This window comes from Dermacentor andersoni, chromosome 2, assembly GCF_023375885.2.
Source record: "Dermacentor andersoni chromosome 2, qqDerAnde1_hic_scaffold, whole genome shotgun sequence".
In the NCBI taxonomy this organism is placed as follows: domain Eukaryota; kingdom Metazoa; phylum Arthropoda; class Arachnida; order Ixodida; family Ixodidae; genus Dermacentor; species Dermacentor andersoni.
Window position 1 is genome coordinate 110718156 of NC_092815.1, and position 20189 is coordinate 110738344.

Below are 20189 nucleotides of genomic sequence, written 5' to 3' on the forward strand. Positions count from 1 at the left end.
CTGCGCTTTCACTCCCTCAATTTTTACTGTGAATTTAGTATTTTAGCAATTTTGCATTTAGTAAATTTAGTATTTTAACTGATTTTTGGAAAAGAGCACAAACATTCGGTGCCAAATATTTATGGTAAAGTGCTAGGCATCCTAAAAAAATAAATTTATTCTACTAGATAAAGTTTCCTAGTCTCACATCACCTTTCCGCGGAGTGCTGAGCATGAAAGAAATGATGAAAGTCACCTGAAATGACAGTAGGGGGCAGGGGGGTGTGTCAGCTTCGCCACTCTAGCTTCGCTTTCCCCATTTTCCCCATGCTTTTCCCTCTCTACCTTACTGCACCTTTCTGCGTGGCTTTGCTGTTGCGCACGCTTTACACGCACACGTTACACACACACAAAGAAGAGATTAAGTGGTAAAGAAGGAAGCGCTTTTCCGACATTCCCAGTCGACGTGTGCTCACATTATTATTAACTTGTCTGCTTTGCTACATAATATATAGACCGGAGGAATTATGAGCGCCGACAGATACGCCAACGGGGCACCCAGAGAGCTTGCCGCGTCGTGGCGCCTGGTGAGAGTGTGGTATCTTTCCAGCTGAAGGCTATGGGCCGATGGTCGACGATGCCGACGATGCCTGCTTGCGCTGGTACGACCGTTGCATCCGCGAACGATAGTGTTGCTAGTTCGCTTTGCTGACCACCGCGCCATGCACGCCTGGATCAGGCAGTGTCCCGCCGGCTTGACGGTATGACGACGCAAGCGAGCGAATGGAACTGCGATCTACTAGCACAGTCGTTGAGCGACTGTCTCAGTCCGCACGACCTGAACCTCAACTTGTACAACTTTGACCAAAATGATGCCTCCGACTGCCCATATGTGCTGACCAGCCCGCGGTCGCTGGAAGCATGTGCCAACCAAGGCGTCAAGGTGAGAATCAAACGCAGGGTCATGCTCCCGGGCAATCCCATAGTCCACCTTAATTGATGTGTGCGCAGCCGGTCGAGCTGTTGCCGAGGCTCTTCGAGGAGTTTGCGGAAGAGCTCGCACCCGGGGTATCACCGGACGAGGCTCGGCGGCTCTTCGAGCAGGCTGAGCGTGAGCGCACCGCGAAGTTGGCCCGGTGCCGGCGCGAACGAGAGGCCCTCATCCGCTTGGACCGGCTCCGTCGCCGCCGGTCACTGTCCCTGTCTCCCGGAAGCCGTGTCGTGCAACGCCGGAGCGGCACCAGACCGCTCGGGGTGCTCCTGTCGTCAGGTAAGTACCTGCGTACATAAAAAATCTAAAGTATTACTGTAGCCATCACAAAAGTCGCCTGAAAGGCAGCTCTGCAGCGCCTAGCCATTGCTGAACCTCGCTTCATTAGCGAAGTGCAGCAAGAGCGAGGCATACTAACAATGCTCATTTTGAAGATGAGACACGTCACAGAGGAATGTTCAGAAAAGAGCCTGCAGCTACTGTGCAGCCCATAAATCTGGTGAGACAGGTTTTAAGTGCTGAAGTACGTCTGGCAGCAGCATTCTGCTGGTGTAAAAACCTCCCACCTGCAAGCTCTTTTGTTTGAGACTATCAGATTGAATATCAGTGTAAAGCACACAGGTGATCTAGACATTTGATGGTAAAATTGTATAGTCTCACACTTGTCATCTGTGCTGCTCCCGCTCTGCCTTTTAGTGTTTGCTTTTGGTGACCTGATTAGATAAAGGTGAGGAACCTCTTATCAAAGAAATAGGAATCTCTTGTCACTACCTTGACTTCATTATTACGTGTCACACAGCCATTTTCTATTGCGATCAAGCTCGATTCGAATCGAAATTCTTGACTGTGATTGGCTCCCTTCCACAACTTGTGCAAAGGAGCCAGTTGCCCAATAAATTTGATCTCAATCTGACTCGATCACGATTGAAAGTGCTCCGGGTGAAGCCCATATTAGAGTAGCCTTTCAGACCTATAGCGTACTTGAAATGATCATTTTAGTATTTCTGTGTTTAACGTTTGAATTTCAGTTGGTGAAAAGCATTCGTTCTGAATGCTCAACTCCTCCGGCAAAGAAGTCCTTTTCACTTTTTTATTCCCAAACATATGCTATATATGCATACAAATGCAACAACCTTGTGGCACCCTCTGTTAGTATGTTATATCAGTTTCTGTTGGTAGTGCCACATGCCTATCACGACCATAGAGTTTGCTACAATAATTACTAGAGGGAACTCTGGCGCTGCAATCGTTCAGCCGCCAAGGGAATGATGGGAAGCACATGGATTTGTCTGATCTTCGTGCTTGTGGACTCAAATGTTCTTGTGACTTTGTTTATTACACTTTATCTGCCTTCATTGTCCTAAACTTCAGAGAAACCTTTACTTTTCTAAATGTAGGAGACTCTGTGAACACAAACAATCGCTACTAATCGAAGTGGTTCAGCCTGGCAAGGTGGCCAAATTGGAATGCACCAAGCGTATTAATGCACTGGCTTGCCCGCGAGAAATTCGTAAGGGTGTTCTATGCTGCTTGTCAATGCATGAGTATGTGGCGTAATGGTTTCAATATCAGGGTTCAGTGCTAGAGGTCCTGTGTTCGAATCATGCCTTTGGGCAATTTAATTATTGCTTATTTAATTATTTTTTACGCAGTACTTTGTTGAATACGATGAGTTTACAAAGTCACGAAGCAGTTTAATGCCAGAAGGACGTAGTTTTGGCTAATCAATGTACTACCTATTATTCTTATGCTGGCCGAACCATCCTGCTTGCAGCTCCTGTAGACAATAGTTCCACAGTTCCCTCTAGTCATTATTGTATGAAACTCTGTGATGACGAGACTTACCCCTCACCAATCGTATCTTAATGTCATAGTACTAAAAGCCAAGGAAAGAACATATCTCATTGCACCTACACGTCCACTCTTTCTTGCATTCGCTAATACACATTTCTGGAACATTAATTTCACTATTCACTAGTCATTACCATATATCTGTCCTGTTTTCTGTTTTGTTCTGTTAGTGAATTTGTGGGCATGTTCCTTTTATAATGTGGTCCCTGAGCCTTGTTGCGAGCATGTCCGTGTAAAGTGTAAACACAGTTCAGGTTGTGTGATCGGTGTCTTGGCTTTTGTGGCCTATTATAAAATTAGTGTGGAACTCATTTTATTTTGACGCTTGTGTCTGCCTCCCACAGACAACAACAAAAATAAAGTACAAGTACAGATACTTAGCTTGTGCTTTGTGCAACATTGTGACTTGCTCATTATGGTTTTCCACAGGAGAAGGCCTTTCATTGGTGTAGCATAACTCGCACGCCACTCTGCACAAATTGTAGTGGCACCTTGTTCAGCTTGCATGGTCTCTTGCAGATGAGGATGATGGCAGTGTGGATGACTCAACAAGCACAACCCGTGAGCCAAGTTCATCAGCAAAAGGAGATTCTGATGAAGGCAGCACACCTGGATCAAGCACAGAAGGCAGACCTGCTAGCAAGTCAACACCTACTTCCCCATTCAGGCACCCAGCACCACTGGTCCCTGTGCCAGCTTCACTGCTTCCTTGGGTTGATAAACCCAGTCTGCCTGCCAAGGTGACCACTGCCTTCTGAGTTCTTTATTGCACATCAGTCTTATTCGCAAGGTGCACACATATGTGGTCTCATAGCCAAAGGCTAGTTCGGTGGCCATTTACAAAAAAGTACATTTGAAAAACTGTCAATACAATAGCACAAAGAAACCAGAAGTTGCAATTAAATGTAAGGAGATACAAAAGTTTGTCGCACAGTATCATCGGCAAAGAAGAAGAAAGAGAAAAAAAAATCCACCGATGATTACGATACTCCCTAATGCGTATTTTGGACATAACTGTTAAGGTGTTTTCGTGCAATATATTGTGGCAAAGAATTTGGTTCTGAACGACAGGGCCCTCTCGATGGCGGCGCTGAGCCTCTGCTCGGGCAGCTCGCTTAGCAGCAGTTGCACACAAAGCATTTCCACCGGTTTGGTTGCTCACTGTTCAGAAAGAAAGCGTGAACATGGGAACGCGTGGCTTGTGCAGATCGCATTCGCTAGCGGTGGTGGCACAGGCAATCTAGCACATACACAGTGGGTCCAAAACCCAGGCAAGCGGTTTGTTTCCATATATGGTATTGGTGGCCATGTTCGCCACATGCCTAGTTGTCACTGTGAAGAATGTCTTCGTGCTTCTGCTGCACCCTTCTCCTCCACTTTTCTCCTCACCCTCTTTTTGCTCTTGCCATCTTTCACCCACCACTGTGCTCCGTGTTTGCTCTTTCATCCTTTGCTGTGCTCGTTTTATGCCGACGCTCAATGCAGGAATGGCGCCCAAGAACCACACTCTAAAAACACACACAAATTACAGAGGTCAGAATGAGGCACATCGACCGACATAATTAATAGCAAAATATGACACTTGGCACTAAGCACATCACATGTCAACGAGGTCAAAAATTGTTACACAGGTATTAAAAACATATAAATATAGATATCCATCAATTCAGGAAGAGGAAAGCATTCGTTCAAAACAATGTTTTAAATTTCTAATTTCATGTGTTATGCTATTCCATACTTTTGTTCCAGAATACTCTAGCAAACATGCTATTGGCTCAAGCTCATTTTGGGCACTTGACAATAACCTTGGTGGCAAGGTCGGTGACTACATGAAACCGCATCCAGCTTGTGGCATGCACTGATATCATTGAGCCCCAGAGCCGACAATATGGCGAAACTTGACAGAGTACAGCAACAGCACCCTCTGTCTGCTTCTTGGCTACTCCTGCATCAGCCACTTATCAGCCTTGCTGAATCAGTGAAGTGCCTTGTTTTCATGCTTGTTTCATTGTTGGTTTTGTTTGGCAACATGAGGCTGAGTAATTTGTTGTAATGTACATGCACAAAAAATTTACTTGGCTGATTGATGAAACAGTGAATTGGGAGATGATTACCTTGCAGTGCCCTCTATAGTGTTGGCATACTTGGAACCTAGTGTAGACAAGCAAATTGTGCTCATACCTACCGATTGCAAAAATGACCATCTCATCATTAGTTTGGCAAACTGCTTCACAGGCAAGTTGGCTTTGCAATTATGAAAAACGTTCATAGTAGGTGTAAAATGCAACATAGCACAATTAGAGTCAGCAAAGACATTCAAAGGTGATGAACGAGAGGGATTGAAGGATAAGCATGTAAGGGGGTGCGGTGCTGCAGGATGTGAAGCTACTGCAGCTAATGCTCCAGAGGCGGCAGCGTGACGAAGAGGCAGCTGAACAGCGCCGGCTGGCGCATCGTGCCTGGGACCAGGAGAAAGAACAGCGGGCCCTGCAGTCTCGCGACAAGGTAGGCCATGTTTTGAAACGCTGGGGCCCCAACTGCACTTCAGTGGACGGCGATTGCTTCGGCTAAGCCATACCGAACACTTCGTGCTCTGGCATCATGAATTCTCTACAGATGATTAGCATGAGTAGCATGTTCTAATAGTTGCATGTCATCCCTGTTGTTGTGCAGTTTTTGATGCAGTATTTTTGCACTCTCTGTCATGTCAGTGTTAGCTTTGTGGCTTGGCATATCATTATTTAGCATACTGTATTTGCACGAATATAACACCATAAGTTCTCTCTCTGTCTCTCTGTGCAATTATGAATTTGAGAAGACCCCTTGCATGGTGTCTGGAACAGAGTTCTGAACATAAAGAGAAAAATGTTTTTCCCCTACTGTCATCATTCTGTGCTCTGTAAGATCTACCACAAGACAACTGAGCTATGCTGATAAGGTGCTTTCTTGTAGGGAGAGCACAAAAATTTGGCAAATACAGACATGTCGACGCATGTGTGCAAGAATATGAAAATGAAGCAAAGTGCAAAGGGTGTGATGGCGCAGTGTACTCTTAAGAGTGGTTCACTGCTGCAGTGTGTGCCTGTGTGATGTTACCTGCTAAAGGCAGATTTGGTCTCTAGGGATAGTGCAGCACATTATTCAAAACATATTAGTGCATTGCAGTTAGCTATCCATTACCATGATGCTTGTTGCCTGCATTGGTGGTCTCATCTGACAGCACATTGTTGAAGGAAATCGTGCATCATGCCATGATAAAGCGTTCTGCAATAGGTCCGTGACTATGACTTGTGTTATCAATCAAGGAGGCTTTGCGAGGTGACATAAAATATATTTAAAAAATGCAAATTATGGGGCTTGACGTGCCAAAACCACCTTCTGATTATGAGGCACACCGTAGTGAGGGACTCCGGAGATTTGGGCTACCTGGGGTTCTTTAACGTGCACCTAAACCTAAGTACATGGGTGCCTTTGCATTTCACCCGCATCGAAACGCGGCCGCTGTGGCTAGGATTTGATCCCACGACTTCTTGCTTAGCAGCCCAACACTATAGCCAGTAAACAACCACGGTGATTGACATAAGGTATGTAAAAAATATATACAGAGAGAAGTGTAAGGGTCAAGGACTGCTCAGAGGTCCTCCTGTACAACACATTTCGAGAACTTTTGCCACCAACTGCAGTTATAATAAATATAACTGAATTAATATGACACTGTGTGCAGAATTTAACGAACATAATGTAAATATAATTATACAGAACGAATAAATAAATCTAGGGCAGATGTGGAGACACTGAAGTCTTATTCTTAATACTGCATGGTAGCGATACTGAGATTGCATAAATGTTGTGTATATAGTTTCTAGCTTGCCAAAAGAGCCCTCTCTCCTATCCCCCTCCCTGCTTGCACAATATTCGTGCAAATACAATAATTAAGAATTGACTGTTTGTTTTAAGAGTTGCAAGTGAGTGAGATGTGCTGTGCTTGTGTGACTGTATCTGCATTTTGTTACCTGAATCTTTGCAGAGAGTGGCTAGTTCTCATGTTTCACCTCGGCTGCATGCTCATGGCTTGATCTTTTGTTCTGTGCAGACCATGTTAGCGAACCGTGGGGCCTGTCAGTTTTGGTTTGTTTCTTTCGGCAAGTATCCCTTTTTGTTTACTTTTTTTTTTCTTTTGCCTAGTGGCGTAGTGTCATGTCCTAAACCCTGGCTGATCCTCGAGGGCACTGGGAAGCTTTGTGCATGGGATTGGCATGCATTGTTGCTGCTAGGAAATGACAGTCCAAAGTGCATCTAGTATGGCATACAAAAAATAAAAAAGAAAGAAACAGGACGGAACATTGCCAGCACTGTGTACTGTCATGGAAACATAAAATGTGAACCAAGACAATTCAAACATGAGCACTAGGAGATGCAAAACTTTTGTTAATTGATTTTATACAGAGACGCGCTTTTCCCGCCACACTGTTAAAAAAAAAGTTTTGCGCTTACTGCTGCTCTGTTCTTGCCTAAATTTTGCAGCAACATTGCATTTTATGGTTCAAATAGTTCAATATAACACTGCACACTGTTGCTTGCTTGGCTTGACCAAGAAAAAAATGGGGATTTGCATTTGTCCGTTCTTCTCTGAGCTCTGCATTGAACCTTCAGTGAAGGGAATAATGAAAACTAATTTCGAAGACCTGCAGGTGCTGAAAGGTGCTACAGTCGCCAAAAGTTACAAGGTGATGCCATAGCCATTATGTTTGGGACATAACTCACTGCAGAAAGCACAGATGTAGGCAAATTCAAATAAAAACAAAAATCAAATTATGCAAATAACAATGCCAAGTGTTATATTGAGCAATCCAAGTGATAAAAATGCAATCTTGCTGTGAAATTTGAGCAACAGAGTAGTGGTAAGCGCAGAAATAAATTTTTATAATATGAATGGAAAAACGCAAGTCTCTGTGCATAAAGGCATGTGCATAAAGGCAGTTAATTTTCCTCTACAGAGAAAGATATATTGCTTATTGGAATGATCAGCCACACTAATCGATGTCCCCAACTCATAGTGCAATTTTGCAACTGTGTTGCTCTGGTTTGAATTTGTTCAGTTTTTGTCCACGACAGTGCAATTATCATTAATGAACTTTGAAATTCAGCTCTCTGACCCTGGTCCCATTGACATGCAGTACAGCATCTTGTCTGCTTCCCTAAGTATGCAGTTGAGTGTTATGTATTCTTTCACAATAAAAGATGCTTATTTTTGTGAGACAAAAGGATCAGTTGTTTTGAGTGATTTTATGGCTAGAGAGACTGCATGATATTAAATTAGCCTCATTAATGTTCAGCTAGAGGAATAAAAGAATATACAAAAATTTTTCAAAAAAATTGTGCATTTGCATGGGCAATAGCAGTTGACGTACCAGGACCTTGGTAATCTGATTGTCCTTTTAAAGAACTTATTAACTCCAGAAGTAAGCTGGTGATTCACATGATGCTGAACAAAGACCAATGAATAGTTCTGCTTATTAGTGAACTTGCTGCTGGATTTCATGGTAAAGTCCACAGCATTGATATTTGTTACACCATTACGTCCGCAAAATTGTGTTGCTTTTAAACAGATTTGTGTTTCTTACACATAGATGATTACATTTTGTCACTCGGTGATGCAGTCCTCTACAACAGGCCATTAGACTGAGCTCATGGTGCTTGAATCCCGAATCCATACTGTTCGTGTTTCCACTAAGTGTGATTAAAATGTTAACTTGGGCCAACATTAAAATGAGCATTCAAAATTTTTTGTGCTTTGTTGCCTTGCGCAACACGTCTGCTTACACTTAATTCTCCTCCTACGAGTTTGGTATTATTTTCTCAACACGAGCTGAGGACAGCCTTCACAGCTTTTGAAATTTTTTTCCCCACTGTGGACTGAGTTTTATGTGTGACGGGAACATTGCTATGGGAAGCATGTGGACAATCAGGAGCCTTACTCTGCAGCGTTGGAGAAGTCGTCAGGCCCTGACATCCAGCAGCAGCTGCGAACTCCTGGACAGTGAAGCTCTTTCGGCAGCTGAAGAACGGCGCAATAGCACATCTCGGCAAACAACCGTAAGCTTGGACCAGGCATGCCTGTATACCTTTCTTTGACAGTGAATCATCTTGGCACCTTGCCTGGTTGGGTGTCAAGTTGTTACAGTGCAAAGCAAAGTAGTGTAAGGTGTGAAAAATAGGGCCTTTATTGCACTCTTTAGTCATGTCTCGCTTTACATGGCATTGCTGTTGGGAATGTTGATTGCAAATGCCAGTCATCGCTATTGGCGAGATCTTTCATGCAGATTCTGCCACAGCAGTGCAGTGACTGCTTCATTGCATTTGAGCTTCAGATATGAACTGTCAGGGGTTCATGTGCTAAGCAAAGCTTGCTGATTGTTACCTGTTTATTTAATAAGGCAGTAATGGCTCATTGTGTTGTTATCGCTCCGATGTAGTTATCAGATACTTGAGGTGGCTACTATTGATGCTGGTAATATATATGGTGATTGAGTCCACTTTTTCTGTGGTCTCTTTGTCAGTGAGATTCTATTGCATCTGTGCGTGAGTTGGTAGAGTTGTTGCACTGGCTGTGCTTTAGTGTCTGTCTCATAGTGATTTATGCAAACATTCATTCAGATCAGGCCAGCACAGCTTGCGTTGGCTTGTTTATTTTTCTATGGTAGAATGGGGCTCAAACCAAACATAAAGTGGACTGACTGGTGGAAGTCCTTGCAGGCACAGCACGCAGGCAGCAAGGTTGTACAGCCTGTTGTACAGTCTGAAGGGCAGCACTGGCCAGTGTTGTGACAGGAACCCACCAGATGCACATAGTGACAAGTTTCCTTCATGTTTGTGAGCATGATGTCTAGAGTACAAAATTGAACAAGGACATAGAAAAGGAAACGGGATACAAGCCTATATGGGAAGACAACCAGCAACTGCATGATATGTCGGATAATGTGATACTCCCTGATACTCCCTGAGGTGAAGAAGAAAGAACGCTGCCAGAAAATTACCTCTGCTAACACAATGAATTATTTGCTCTCAGCAAAACAGTGATGGAGGTAAGTTTGCTTTGTGCAAACATACCTCACACTGAAATCAAGATAGTTAGTGTCACTTTAAAAACATATCTGACTGTTTACCTCAACCTTTTTTCTCTCCTTCTAAGGCAATGCATTTCTTTGGTGGAGTGCTCTGTTGTTAAGTGAGGTTTTATATGGACTTTGTGTACCTGGGGCATTAATCTTGTGCAATCATTTCCGGGTATACTATCACTTTTTTGAGATTTTGGGGTGACTAGTGCTGGATGCATTGGTGTCTACAGGTGACAGCATACTTGGCATTGTGCCAGGGACACAGTTGCCTGTAGACTCTGATCTGTCCGGTGATAGTTACGTGAGATATCACAAAAGTGAGAGTATCCCCCCAAAATTATTGCTCGAGTAAACCACTCCTGGGCTACGTAGAAGCCCAGGAGTGGTATTCAGTATTAAAGCAGAGATTTTTTTTTTTCTCTCTGCTTTCAGGCAACATCCGAACAGAGGCTACACCGTGTGTGGGTCGAGGAAGAGACTCGGCGTCGGCAGCTGGAAGAACGCCTTCGCCAAAAAGAGCAGCAGTGTGCCCAGCGAGTCGCTCAGGCGGCTGCGCAGAGGCAAAATGAGGCCCGTCGCAGTGCACAGCAAGTTGAAGAACGACGTGGACAGGTATGCTCGAGAACGAAGGTGTTGCTGTGCTTTGGCTGCTTAGGATCTGCGTATGCCATTTATACTGCTGGCATCTCAGGCATCATGAAGAATGTACATACCATGGTGAGGTGATGGGCCATGGACCGAAGCATTGGCTACACATGTGTAACCTTTGTAGCCAAAATGTTGCTCTCATCATTCCTTGTTTTAGAAACTTGCTGTGCAATAAACTTTAAATGGGGTTGTTCAAGATCTGTGAGTCGTGACAACATGAACATTGGAAGCCCATAGCTGTGCTCACAAAGTTTCTAAATTAATGAGCACACAGACAAAAACCTCTTAATGACATATTAAGTTGTACTCACTTGAACTGTCAGTTTTTGTATAAATGCTCGATGCTAAGGTGCTCAGAAGTAGTAGAGAAATGCTAAAGCACCTAAATACATGTTGCAAGACTATCTAAACTAAGTGCTGTTCTGTTGGAATAAAACTTAAAGGGACACTAAAGTGGAAAATGATTTCTTCTGCATCAGTAAATTATCGTTCTAGAACACCAAAAACACCACTCTTACAACGATAAGACGTTTGGTAAGCCAGAAAAAGCGTAAGAACGAAATACGGGTGGCGACACCTACGGGTGGTTCCCACACCTGGGGGCTGTGACGTCTTGGATTTTGATGGCATCTTCTAGGGCCTACTAATTATATATAGCGGTACAGATTGACTACTTTGTGTTCTAAAGGAACCAAATATTAAACATGCAAGTTTCGGGAACCTTTATTCAGCCAACGCGGCCCAAATGCCAAAACATACTTTGGAATCCCTGACGTCACGCTGACGTACCGGCGCTGGGGTTTCGGCGTGAAATTCAAATACCGATACTTGGACCTTCATTTTCTCATCTAATAATCAAACTATGTTTTTTTTAAATGACTGCCTGCAGGGTTGTCAAACAGTGCTTCATTAGTCTAAACTGATTTATTGTTTCGCTTTAGTGTCCCTTTAAGTGACCTTTGATGGTGACATGCCCTCCTCCATATTTCTATGTTCGCTTTTCCTGTGTGACATACATAGCTACTATACATGGTCGTGCATCAGTAATTTTAATAATCACACATAGAGCATGTTATTTCGGCCTGTGACTGTTTGCACATCTGGGTCTGCTAGACATCCTGCTTGTGGCAGCGCAGTCGTGTTGGTGGCAATGCAGGTGCTTCAGCAGCAGCGCCAAATGGACGCTGCATTAGACGTGTGGCGGGAGCGAGTGGCTGAGTACCAGGCAGCCGCCAATGGACGTGCCCGCCAGGTAGTGCAGCAGCAGTTGGAGGAGCGGCGCCGTGAGGCGCTGCGTCAGCGGCTCGAGCGGGAGGCTGAGCAGCGGCGCAACCTTGCACGAGTTGAGGCCGACCGTGAGCAGCGGCTGCAGGCAGCAGCAGCTCGGCTACGTGACAAGGAAGAGCGTGCCAGACAGCTGGCACAGCAGAAGGAATTTTTCGTTGAGCAGGTACGCATTCTTTGTAATACCAATAGTAATGTGGTGTTAGTAGCAGTAAATTTATGGGGCAGCAGATGGTTGTTAAGATTCAGGTCAAATACAGCAGAACCTCGTTCATATGTTTTGGAAAAAGCCACGAGAAAAAATGTGCTAACCGGGAAAACGTACGACCTGAATAACTAAAAAATTTTACAGACTCAACTATTGTTGACGTATAGGTAATGCAAAGCGCCGACACGCGTCGACCAGGTGGTGCTCCAGCGGCCTGAGACGTGTTTTGTTGTTTTCTTATTGCCTGGTGTTTTAAGCGGGCGACAGGAAACCGAAATGAAATTGAGCTGGTGGACGACGCCAGATGCTGCCGAAGCGAAACGTGATGCCTGTAGCAGGGAACGGCGGTGTGTTTGGATTATCACATACTAGAAACATGCAGTACGCTACCATTGGCATTATGCACCACGCGCTATAAAACAGGTAGGTGAAGACGCTTATCGCAATAGCTTTGGCGGCAATAGCTGTGAATGTGGTGTACGACGACTGGGGCGGAGATATGCTGGTACCGGAATAAGAAACTGCGTGCGCCATCGTTTTCACTTGAGACGGGCGGCTATATACTGTTCTCAGTCGCGCGCCTCCCGCCTTTCCTTGTTCACATAGGATCTAGCGGCCCAAAAACGTATACGATCGCAGTCTGCAGCAAGGAACGACGGAGCTGCGACGGAACTACAGTGCGTGGTGCCGCCGGAGCTGCGCTTCTGACGGCACCATGCACTGTGAGACAGATAGGCAAAGATCCTTACTGCAATAGGATTGGCAGTGACAGCTGTGAATGCAGCGTGCGATTATCCCAGAAAAGATTTGCTGGTACCGAAATGAGAAAGTGGGAGCACGCTGGCGTTTTCACGTGAAACTGGCGGGCGAGTATTGCAGTGAAGCTGCTGCGCGTGCCTCGCGCACTTTCTTGTTTACATGGGATCTAGCAGCCGGAAAACATATCATACAATCGCAGTTTGAAGACGTACTGAATGGTACCGAAAAATCTTGTTTTCTTGGAACATATGAACCAGTAAAAATAAGTGTAACTTTATTGGGCCATTCTTTTGTTCACATTGCGAATGTTGGTCCCGGGAAAACGTATGTAACGGGAACGTATCAACAAGGTTCTACTGTGTATGGCTAAAGAAGGGAATTTAGCTCATTCAGATTTACCCATGGTGGCTGCTTGATATACGTATTGTGGTTGCACAATGTAGCTGCAGTCCTCTTGTGTTCCGCATGGTGCCCTAAGACACCACAATTAATACCTGCCATGTTGCATGGTCATCTCATGTGGGATTTGTCTCTGCAGTCACGCCGTCTCGCCCTGGCCACTGCTCAGTTGCGAGAGCAACTTCGCTTGCAGCCCTCCCTGCCACCCTCTTGGGGTCCCGGCCTCGTGAGGAAGTCCCGGTCTCATGAGTGAGTGCTACTTGTTGATTTCTCTTGTTGTGCTGCCCAAGACCTAGCTGTGCACATGGGTATGTGCAAAGGTGCCATGTGCAGGATGATCCATGCAAATGACTGCTCACGTGCAAGCGACTGCATGGATGATCCATGCAAGCGACAAGTTTCACATGCAAGCGGCTGCGCGATGGTGGTTGTGGCCGCTGAGTGGAACTGCAGCGCGCAGACGTGGCTTCGTTTCACATGCACCCTCTTCATGCGATGCCCGCCGCTAGCGATGAGTGCAGATTGCGGAGAGTGCCCGTGAGCAGTAAGTTTCTATGGTTCCCAGAAGAGGTGCTGGAGCTTCACATATCGCCCCATGTTTTAGCTCATGTGAGATGCAGATGTAGTTGTTCTCCAACAGCAACCTCAGTTCTACACTAGTTTATGTAAAAATACACTCTAATTATTAATCATGCTAACTTCGGTGGCACTTCCTGTTCTAAAGCCTCTCCCAACTACAGACCTTTAAAACAGTTGCTGGAGAGGGTAATATAAAAATTTGGTGTGAAACGAATACAAAATGGATACATCAGTGGCTCTCAGTCTCAAATTCCACCAGGCATCCCAGTTGCCATACGGTTACCAAACTCTCGTCCCCTTTTCTCCTCAAGGCATCCATACAGAAGGGCAGCGGTCTCTTGGTTCTAGCAGACCTGGGCTAAGTTTTACCTGAAGAAGTGCAAAACCCAACTTTGAGCACGCATGGCAATACAGTGATATAGAAGAAAAAAAAACAATACAAATTCAACGATAATTACAATACTCTCTAACAGGAAATTTCTGCGCAGCTCTATACATGTTTTCATTTCACGATATATTGGCTGGCATGGACAATCTATTGCAAACGGAGTGAAGTGTGGCGCAACTTACTCACTAATCGGGAGATCACAAGAGGTAGCACATCGATGATGCATGGGCGCGATTCACAGCAGCCACCGTAGACGGATCTCCGCTCATGCAGCACTTTGCTTCCATATATGGTATCAATGGCATCATTGGTGAACAGACGACGTGCACTACTCTGGCACAATCTCGTAGCCATTGTCCCTGCAGAGTGCGTCTTGCACGTCACTACACTTTTCTTCTTGCGCTTACACCATACCCTCCTCCTCTGCTTTCTGTCTCATGGCTCCGCTGCACCCTCCTCCTCCACTTTCCTCCTCGTGCTCTCTTCACTATTGCCGTCTTTTATCCCTGCTGCGCTCTGCATTGGTCGGTTACGAGGGATGCTGACGCTCGCCGCGGGAACGGCCATCTAAGAGCCACGCTCTAAAGAAAATGGCTGCGTGTGCCATGAATGAAAAACTTGGACTGTCCCACCACGCGCACACACACACAAAAAAAAAAAAGGCAAGGATAAGGAAATCACAACCATGCACAGCCCATTTAGTGTGTGAGTAGAAGTTTCCATCAATTGGTTCCTCACTGGTTGTCGTCTGCTAGAAAAGTGTCGCTAGCTCAGGCGCATGAGCCCCTTCGTGTGCCGACATGGCCCCTGCCACATGCTCCACGTGTGATTGTTAGCAGACACTCACCATTCACCACCATGGTCACTATTTGTGAATTTTTCCAACCATTACGATCTCATAACCATTACAATTTGTGCATGCGCTGCTCAAAAAACGGGTTCTGGGTGAAGAGGTTGGTTCTTGCTACAGCCACGGTGCCATTTCTGGGCCGAAATTGCTTGCATGTGAAACAGGCTTAAGACAGAAGCAGTCTTACAAATAAGACGCTCATGGCAGTGCCTGGCTGCCTGCCAGCCTTCTGTAAATTTAGGTGGCAGCCATCCCTTGATATTGCAGAAAGGTTTAGTTCAAGAGAATTTAAATAAATACTTGATTTTATCATCTAATTCTAGCCTCTATCTATTATAAATATGCTTGACAAGAGGCAAAGAAATTGTGTGCTTGGCTTCAAAATTCAGTGCCCTAAGTTTTGCCGACAGACACAGTACCTGGTATGAATTATTTTACACACCGTTTTGCCTCTGTATTGTCAGTAGGATAAACTAAACTAAATATCTGTGCCTTTTCTTTCTCAGATATGGCAGATTGTTGGGTTGGGTCTGTTGGGTCTCAAACATGCTCTTGGCACAAAGAAATGACAACACAGAAGTGCAAACACTTACAAGGGCATTTATTGCTCCTCATATTCACCAGTCTAGCCAGCTGAATTACTATCAATAGAGCATGCTGATGGGCCTTCACGAATCTAGAAAGCCCGACTGGCATAGTTGGGCTTTCGCAGGCCTATGCCAGTAGGCATACCTAACCTACCTACCTAACACCATGTTTTCAACGCATTGCTTTCACTGTTTGTTGATTGGCTTGGCCAATGGTAGCTGAGGCGATGAAATATTGCAGTTTTCAAGTGGGTTGACAAGATGCCTGTTAATTAAAGGGGCCCTGAACCACTCTTTATTCAACTGGAGAAATGCATTTGGAGGTAAAATAGGCTATTTAAGAAATACTTTGCCGCAAAATGTGCTCCAATGCGTTTGGCAGAATGAGAGTTATTGGTAGTCTTAACAAGGCCTCCTCTATGCTCCTGTTCCTTCTTCAATGCCTGGCACTGCGAAGGCTGTGTTGGAGTGGGGCATGCCCACAACGCTGTGCCTTCGAAATGTCACTGTTGTTGCTGTTCAAATTTAATTTTGGATGTTAACGTAGACGCCACGACTCGTGATTTTGGTGGCTACGACGCGATAAATGTTAGCCAAACGCAGTTGTCCTCAGCCAGCCACAGTGCGCTTAGCCTGTGGACTCGTGGCAGCACTCCGCGGTGGCTGCAGTGTCTATGCTGCATAGCCGACTGCGGCTACCAATGGCAGCTGTGTATAGGAATCCGCTTTGTTACAAAATAAAGCATCTAGAAGAGAGTGAGGAGCAGGCTTCTGTTTGCAAAGAGAGCGTTTGAGAGAAAGGTGACTTCGTGCTTCGCTTGTGAGCTCCACATACCGCGTACTACAGCAAAACTTGGCTGAGGTGTTCACAGCAGCGTATGCTACCCATGAACTATGTGATTTCACCAAGCCCGAGGGGTGGTTCAGGGCCCCTGGCACACGGCACTACTTACTATTTTGGCACCTACGACACGACAAATGTAAGCCAAGTGTGGTTGTCCTGAGCGAGCCGCAATGCATTTAGCCAGTGAACTTGTCGCGAAATCGTGCGGTAGCTACTGTAGCTACGCTATGTAGCAGACCGCAGCTACATGCAACTGTAGTGCATAAGCGCGGCATTTGCTTTGTGCACGACAGGGCGTGCTTACGCTCATGCACTTGTCTGACCGTGCTATGTGGTGCGGACTGGCTTTCTCCTTCACCAGCTTGACCGACAGATAGTAGCCACATCCAACTTGCACATTTTGAAGCACTATCAATGAGTCTGCCAAGGCGTTTTACCAGGAGCAGCCAGAGTGAGTGCATGCTGGCAATTGTGTGCGTGGTCTCGCCTTAAGTTTCCCGGGTTCTAGGCTAGTTGAGCATTAAAAACTAGTTGAAATTAGCGAGACCCGACGTCTATGATACTGATAAGCAAGGTGGCCAAAGTTTACTTGCTACTTGGGCAGTGGTGGCCAAGTGTGAGGAGTCTATAGTCGGCTTCTTCCAGAATTATGTAATTATTATCAAAATTCTAAACCAGATTTTCACTTAAGCCTGTTTATCAAACTTTGTCAATAAATATACACAGTAATAGTAGGAAGCAATGCACTGATCCAGAGACTCTTCTTGATTGACGTCAGCTGTTCACCAATACCAGCCGCATATGGGAATATGCTATATTATGAAATAAAGCGTCCAGAAAAGCATGAGGAGCAGGCTTCTGTTGAAAAGAGAGCGGTTGAAAGATAGGTGACTTTGCACCCCACTTGCAAGCCCCACGTGCCACGCATGACTGCAAAACTTGGCTGAGATGTTCACAGCGGTGTATGCTGTCCATGGACTATGTCTTTTCATTAAGCCAGAGGGGTGGTTCAGGACCCCTTTAAATGAGGTATTGCACTGAAAATGTCCCACAAAAGTGAAGATCAACATGAAAATGACCAATTGAAAATATGGCTCTTGGTTGCATCTTGTATAGGTTTCACGTTTATTGAAAAGATCCAGCCAGATTTGAAACAGGATGCAGATGGGAGTTGTTCTTGCGGGGATCAAATGCGTTGTTGCAAGAGTAGAGTTCTCACAAAGTTGTGTGTGTTTCCAGGGACATGCTCGACTGAGCCGGCCGCTTCCATCTGGGGTTCCGTCCGGCTGGCTGGGAAGGGCAAGCAGATTCCGCAGGAGAGGGGCTCCTTCCTTCCTGCATTTTGTTGCTTGATTCCCCCGGAAAGGGAAAATAAAATGTATTCCTGCTTCATACATTCAAAGTGGTGCAGCTGTACTAACTGTTCAGTCTGAAATGGGTCACTGTATGAGCGAGGCAAGTGTGTCAAGTCTGCTTGGAGCAAAGTGCTAGCAGAAAAGATCATGTGTTGTCATATCATATTTGTATAAAAGTAGGTGCAGAGAATCGTTCAAATGAAATTATTGGACCGCTCAAACAGGAACATTCAAAGGATAAAATATTTATTGTGAATGTAGCTCTTCAGTAAGCTGTTTATCTAATACAACACTAATAAATTACTACTACAACTATGCATTAGTGTTATGGTTTTCAGTGTATGGTTTACTGCTGATTCATTTTCTCTTGGGTGACAGTCATGAGCATGAAGCCAAGTGATTCAGCTGCATTGCTGTGTTTGTTGTCAAATCCACATGAATATGCATATCCATCTACATGCAAGCTGAAAATAAGAACAGTTGAACAGGATTATCTCCCAATTTATATGTTAACTGCTGGTTGCATGGTTTCTAATTGCTGGAATTAGACAAGGAGCAAGGTAGATCAGTTCAACATTTTTACCAGAAATTTTGTTCCGTTTGCACAGTTAATGCACATTGTTTTTGTTTCACTTGCTAAACCTTCATAAGTGGTTCAATAAGTTGCAGAAGTGTCCCTAAAGGTTAAGAGGATTGGTAAACTGTGCCTTATTCTGCTACAATAGCTAACAGATACAATGACTATGCATGCAGTGTGCCCAAATTTTTTCTAGAGACCACAGTAGCTCAACAGTTACACCAAATGTAAAATTCTTCCACGATACAAAACTTTACCAGAGAAGTGAGGTACTACTTGGTATATTCACGCTTAATATACGAGTCCACGTGTTGCAACTATAATCGTTGTTTAATACACATCAAGTAAGACTTAATGAACACTTATTCGTCATTGAATATTGCTTAAAACAACATTGGGGGATGTATGGGAGTCGAGCATCCTCATGAGGTTTCAAACGGAACAGTCGTAACTGGTGACAAATTTAGGTATGTGATTTAATTAATTACAGGCAACTGATGTTATTATTGCAACATCCAAAAAGAAACAGTTTCACTGGAAATGGGGCTATGGTTCTCCAATGTCGCACAAGTCTGCAGGCATATTTTAATAGGTGGTTTTATAAACTAAGCGTTTTTGTGTACTTGCATTTTTCTGTGCAACTCTTGCAGAGAAGGTCTTCTTAGCTGACTTCACATGGATATGGCGTATCTGGGTGTCTTGTAACCACTTCCAGAAAAAAGGTCTGTTTAGGTGATTTGTAGAAGCTGTATGAACATAAAAGAGCTATCAAATGATTCTTCTCCATGCCAAGAACATGTACCAGTAGTCAGGAACAAAGGATATAATCAAAAAGGAGTATAATTAACTGTAAATGAGGTGGGATGCGAGAACCTGCGTCGCGGTAATCCTCTGCTGTGCTGCCGCCAAGTGCCATCTAACTTAACTGCCATGCCACTGCCACTTAACTGCCAATGATAAGTGCCCATGTCTCCCTGCACTGCTTCAATATAAAATGATACAGTGTTCCTTTTGGTTTAGGCCTGCTTTGAAGTCGGAGAAGCGCAGAGCGAAATTCATTTTGAAGAAGGACTCGGGCTCATGGGTGAAAATAAATGGATGGCCAAAGTGCACAAACACCTGAACCTCAAGAGCGTGGACACAAAATGGAGGAAGAGGTCAAGAAAGTTAGCGATGAGGTACGGGGCAAGTGAAAGTGTAAGTAGACAACCAGGGGCCATAGATAGAAAGTGAGAGAAACAGGGACACTAAATCGGTATGCAAAGGATGGGAACATAGAAGGCTGTGGAGGTTTGCAAGTATGGCAAGGAAGAAATTAGAAAGGAAAATCTGTATGATAACACAAAGGCCAGAGATAAATGACAGAGATGTGTGTGAGGCCTAAGCTGGTTAAGGCCACAAAAACATACTAGAGCAAATATTCGCAACAGGATCAGGCATGTGCGTGCTGCACCAAAAACTGGAGGCAACTCGCCATATACTAATGGTATGTGAGGGTATTCATGTACAGAAGCACTTGGGAAACGTCCACCTTCCAGAAGTGCTGGCAACTAAAGCAGATATGGAAGCATTAACTGGTCAGAAATTGAGATTTTAGAGTATTGGTGTAAAAAAAGGTGGTACGAAATTGATAGGACTGGCTCCGTTGTAGGCATAGATTACTATACAAGGTAGATGTAGAGGTTTTGAGGAAGAGAGAAAAGGTTAAGGAGACGAAGACAAAATGCTAGATCGATAAATATATTTAGACTAGCTCAAGCAGACTAGGTGAC

General features: G+C 44.7%; 1 protein-coding gene across 1 annotated transcript; it reads left to right on the forward strand.

The window, feature by feature from the left end:
* Positions 1-245: 245 nt before the first annotated feature.
* LOC126541238 (uncharacterized) lies at positions 246-17879 on the forward strand. Its single transcript, XM_050187931.3, has 9 exons — positions 246-922; positions 991-1249; positions 3341-3561; positions 5198-5326; positions 8807-8917; positions 10372-10551; positions 11744-12037; positions 13377-13486; positions 17725-17879. The coding sequence occupies exons 1-9, from the start codon at positions 743-745 to the stop codon at positions 17738-17740; spliced, it is 1500 nt and encodes a 499-aa protein (XP_050043888.1). The 5' UTR covers positions 246-742; the 3' UTR covers positions 17741-17879.
* Positions 17880-20189: the final 2310 nt, after the last annotated feature.

Bases quoted from the DNA above. Each gene is read 5' to 3' on its own strand.
- LOC126541238 (XM_050187931.3), top strand. From the start codon at position 743: ATGACGACGCAAGCGAGCGAATGGAACTGCGATCTACTAGCACAGTCG. The intron at 3,562-5,197 runs GTGACCACTGCC...GCGGTGCTGCAG, and splicing joins AACCCAGTCTGCCTGCCAAG to GATGTGAAGCTACTGCAGCT. The intron at 5,327-8,806 runs GTAGGCCATGTT...CTTACTCTGCAG, and splicing joins CCCTGCAGTCTCGCGACAAG to CGTTGGAGAAGTCGTCAGGC.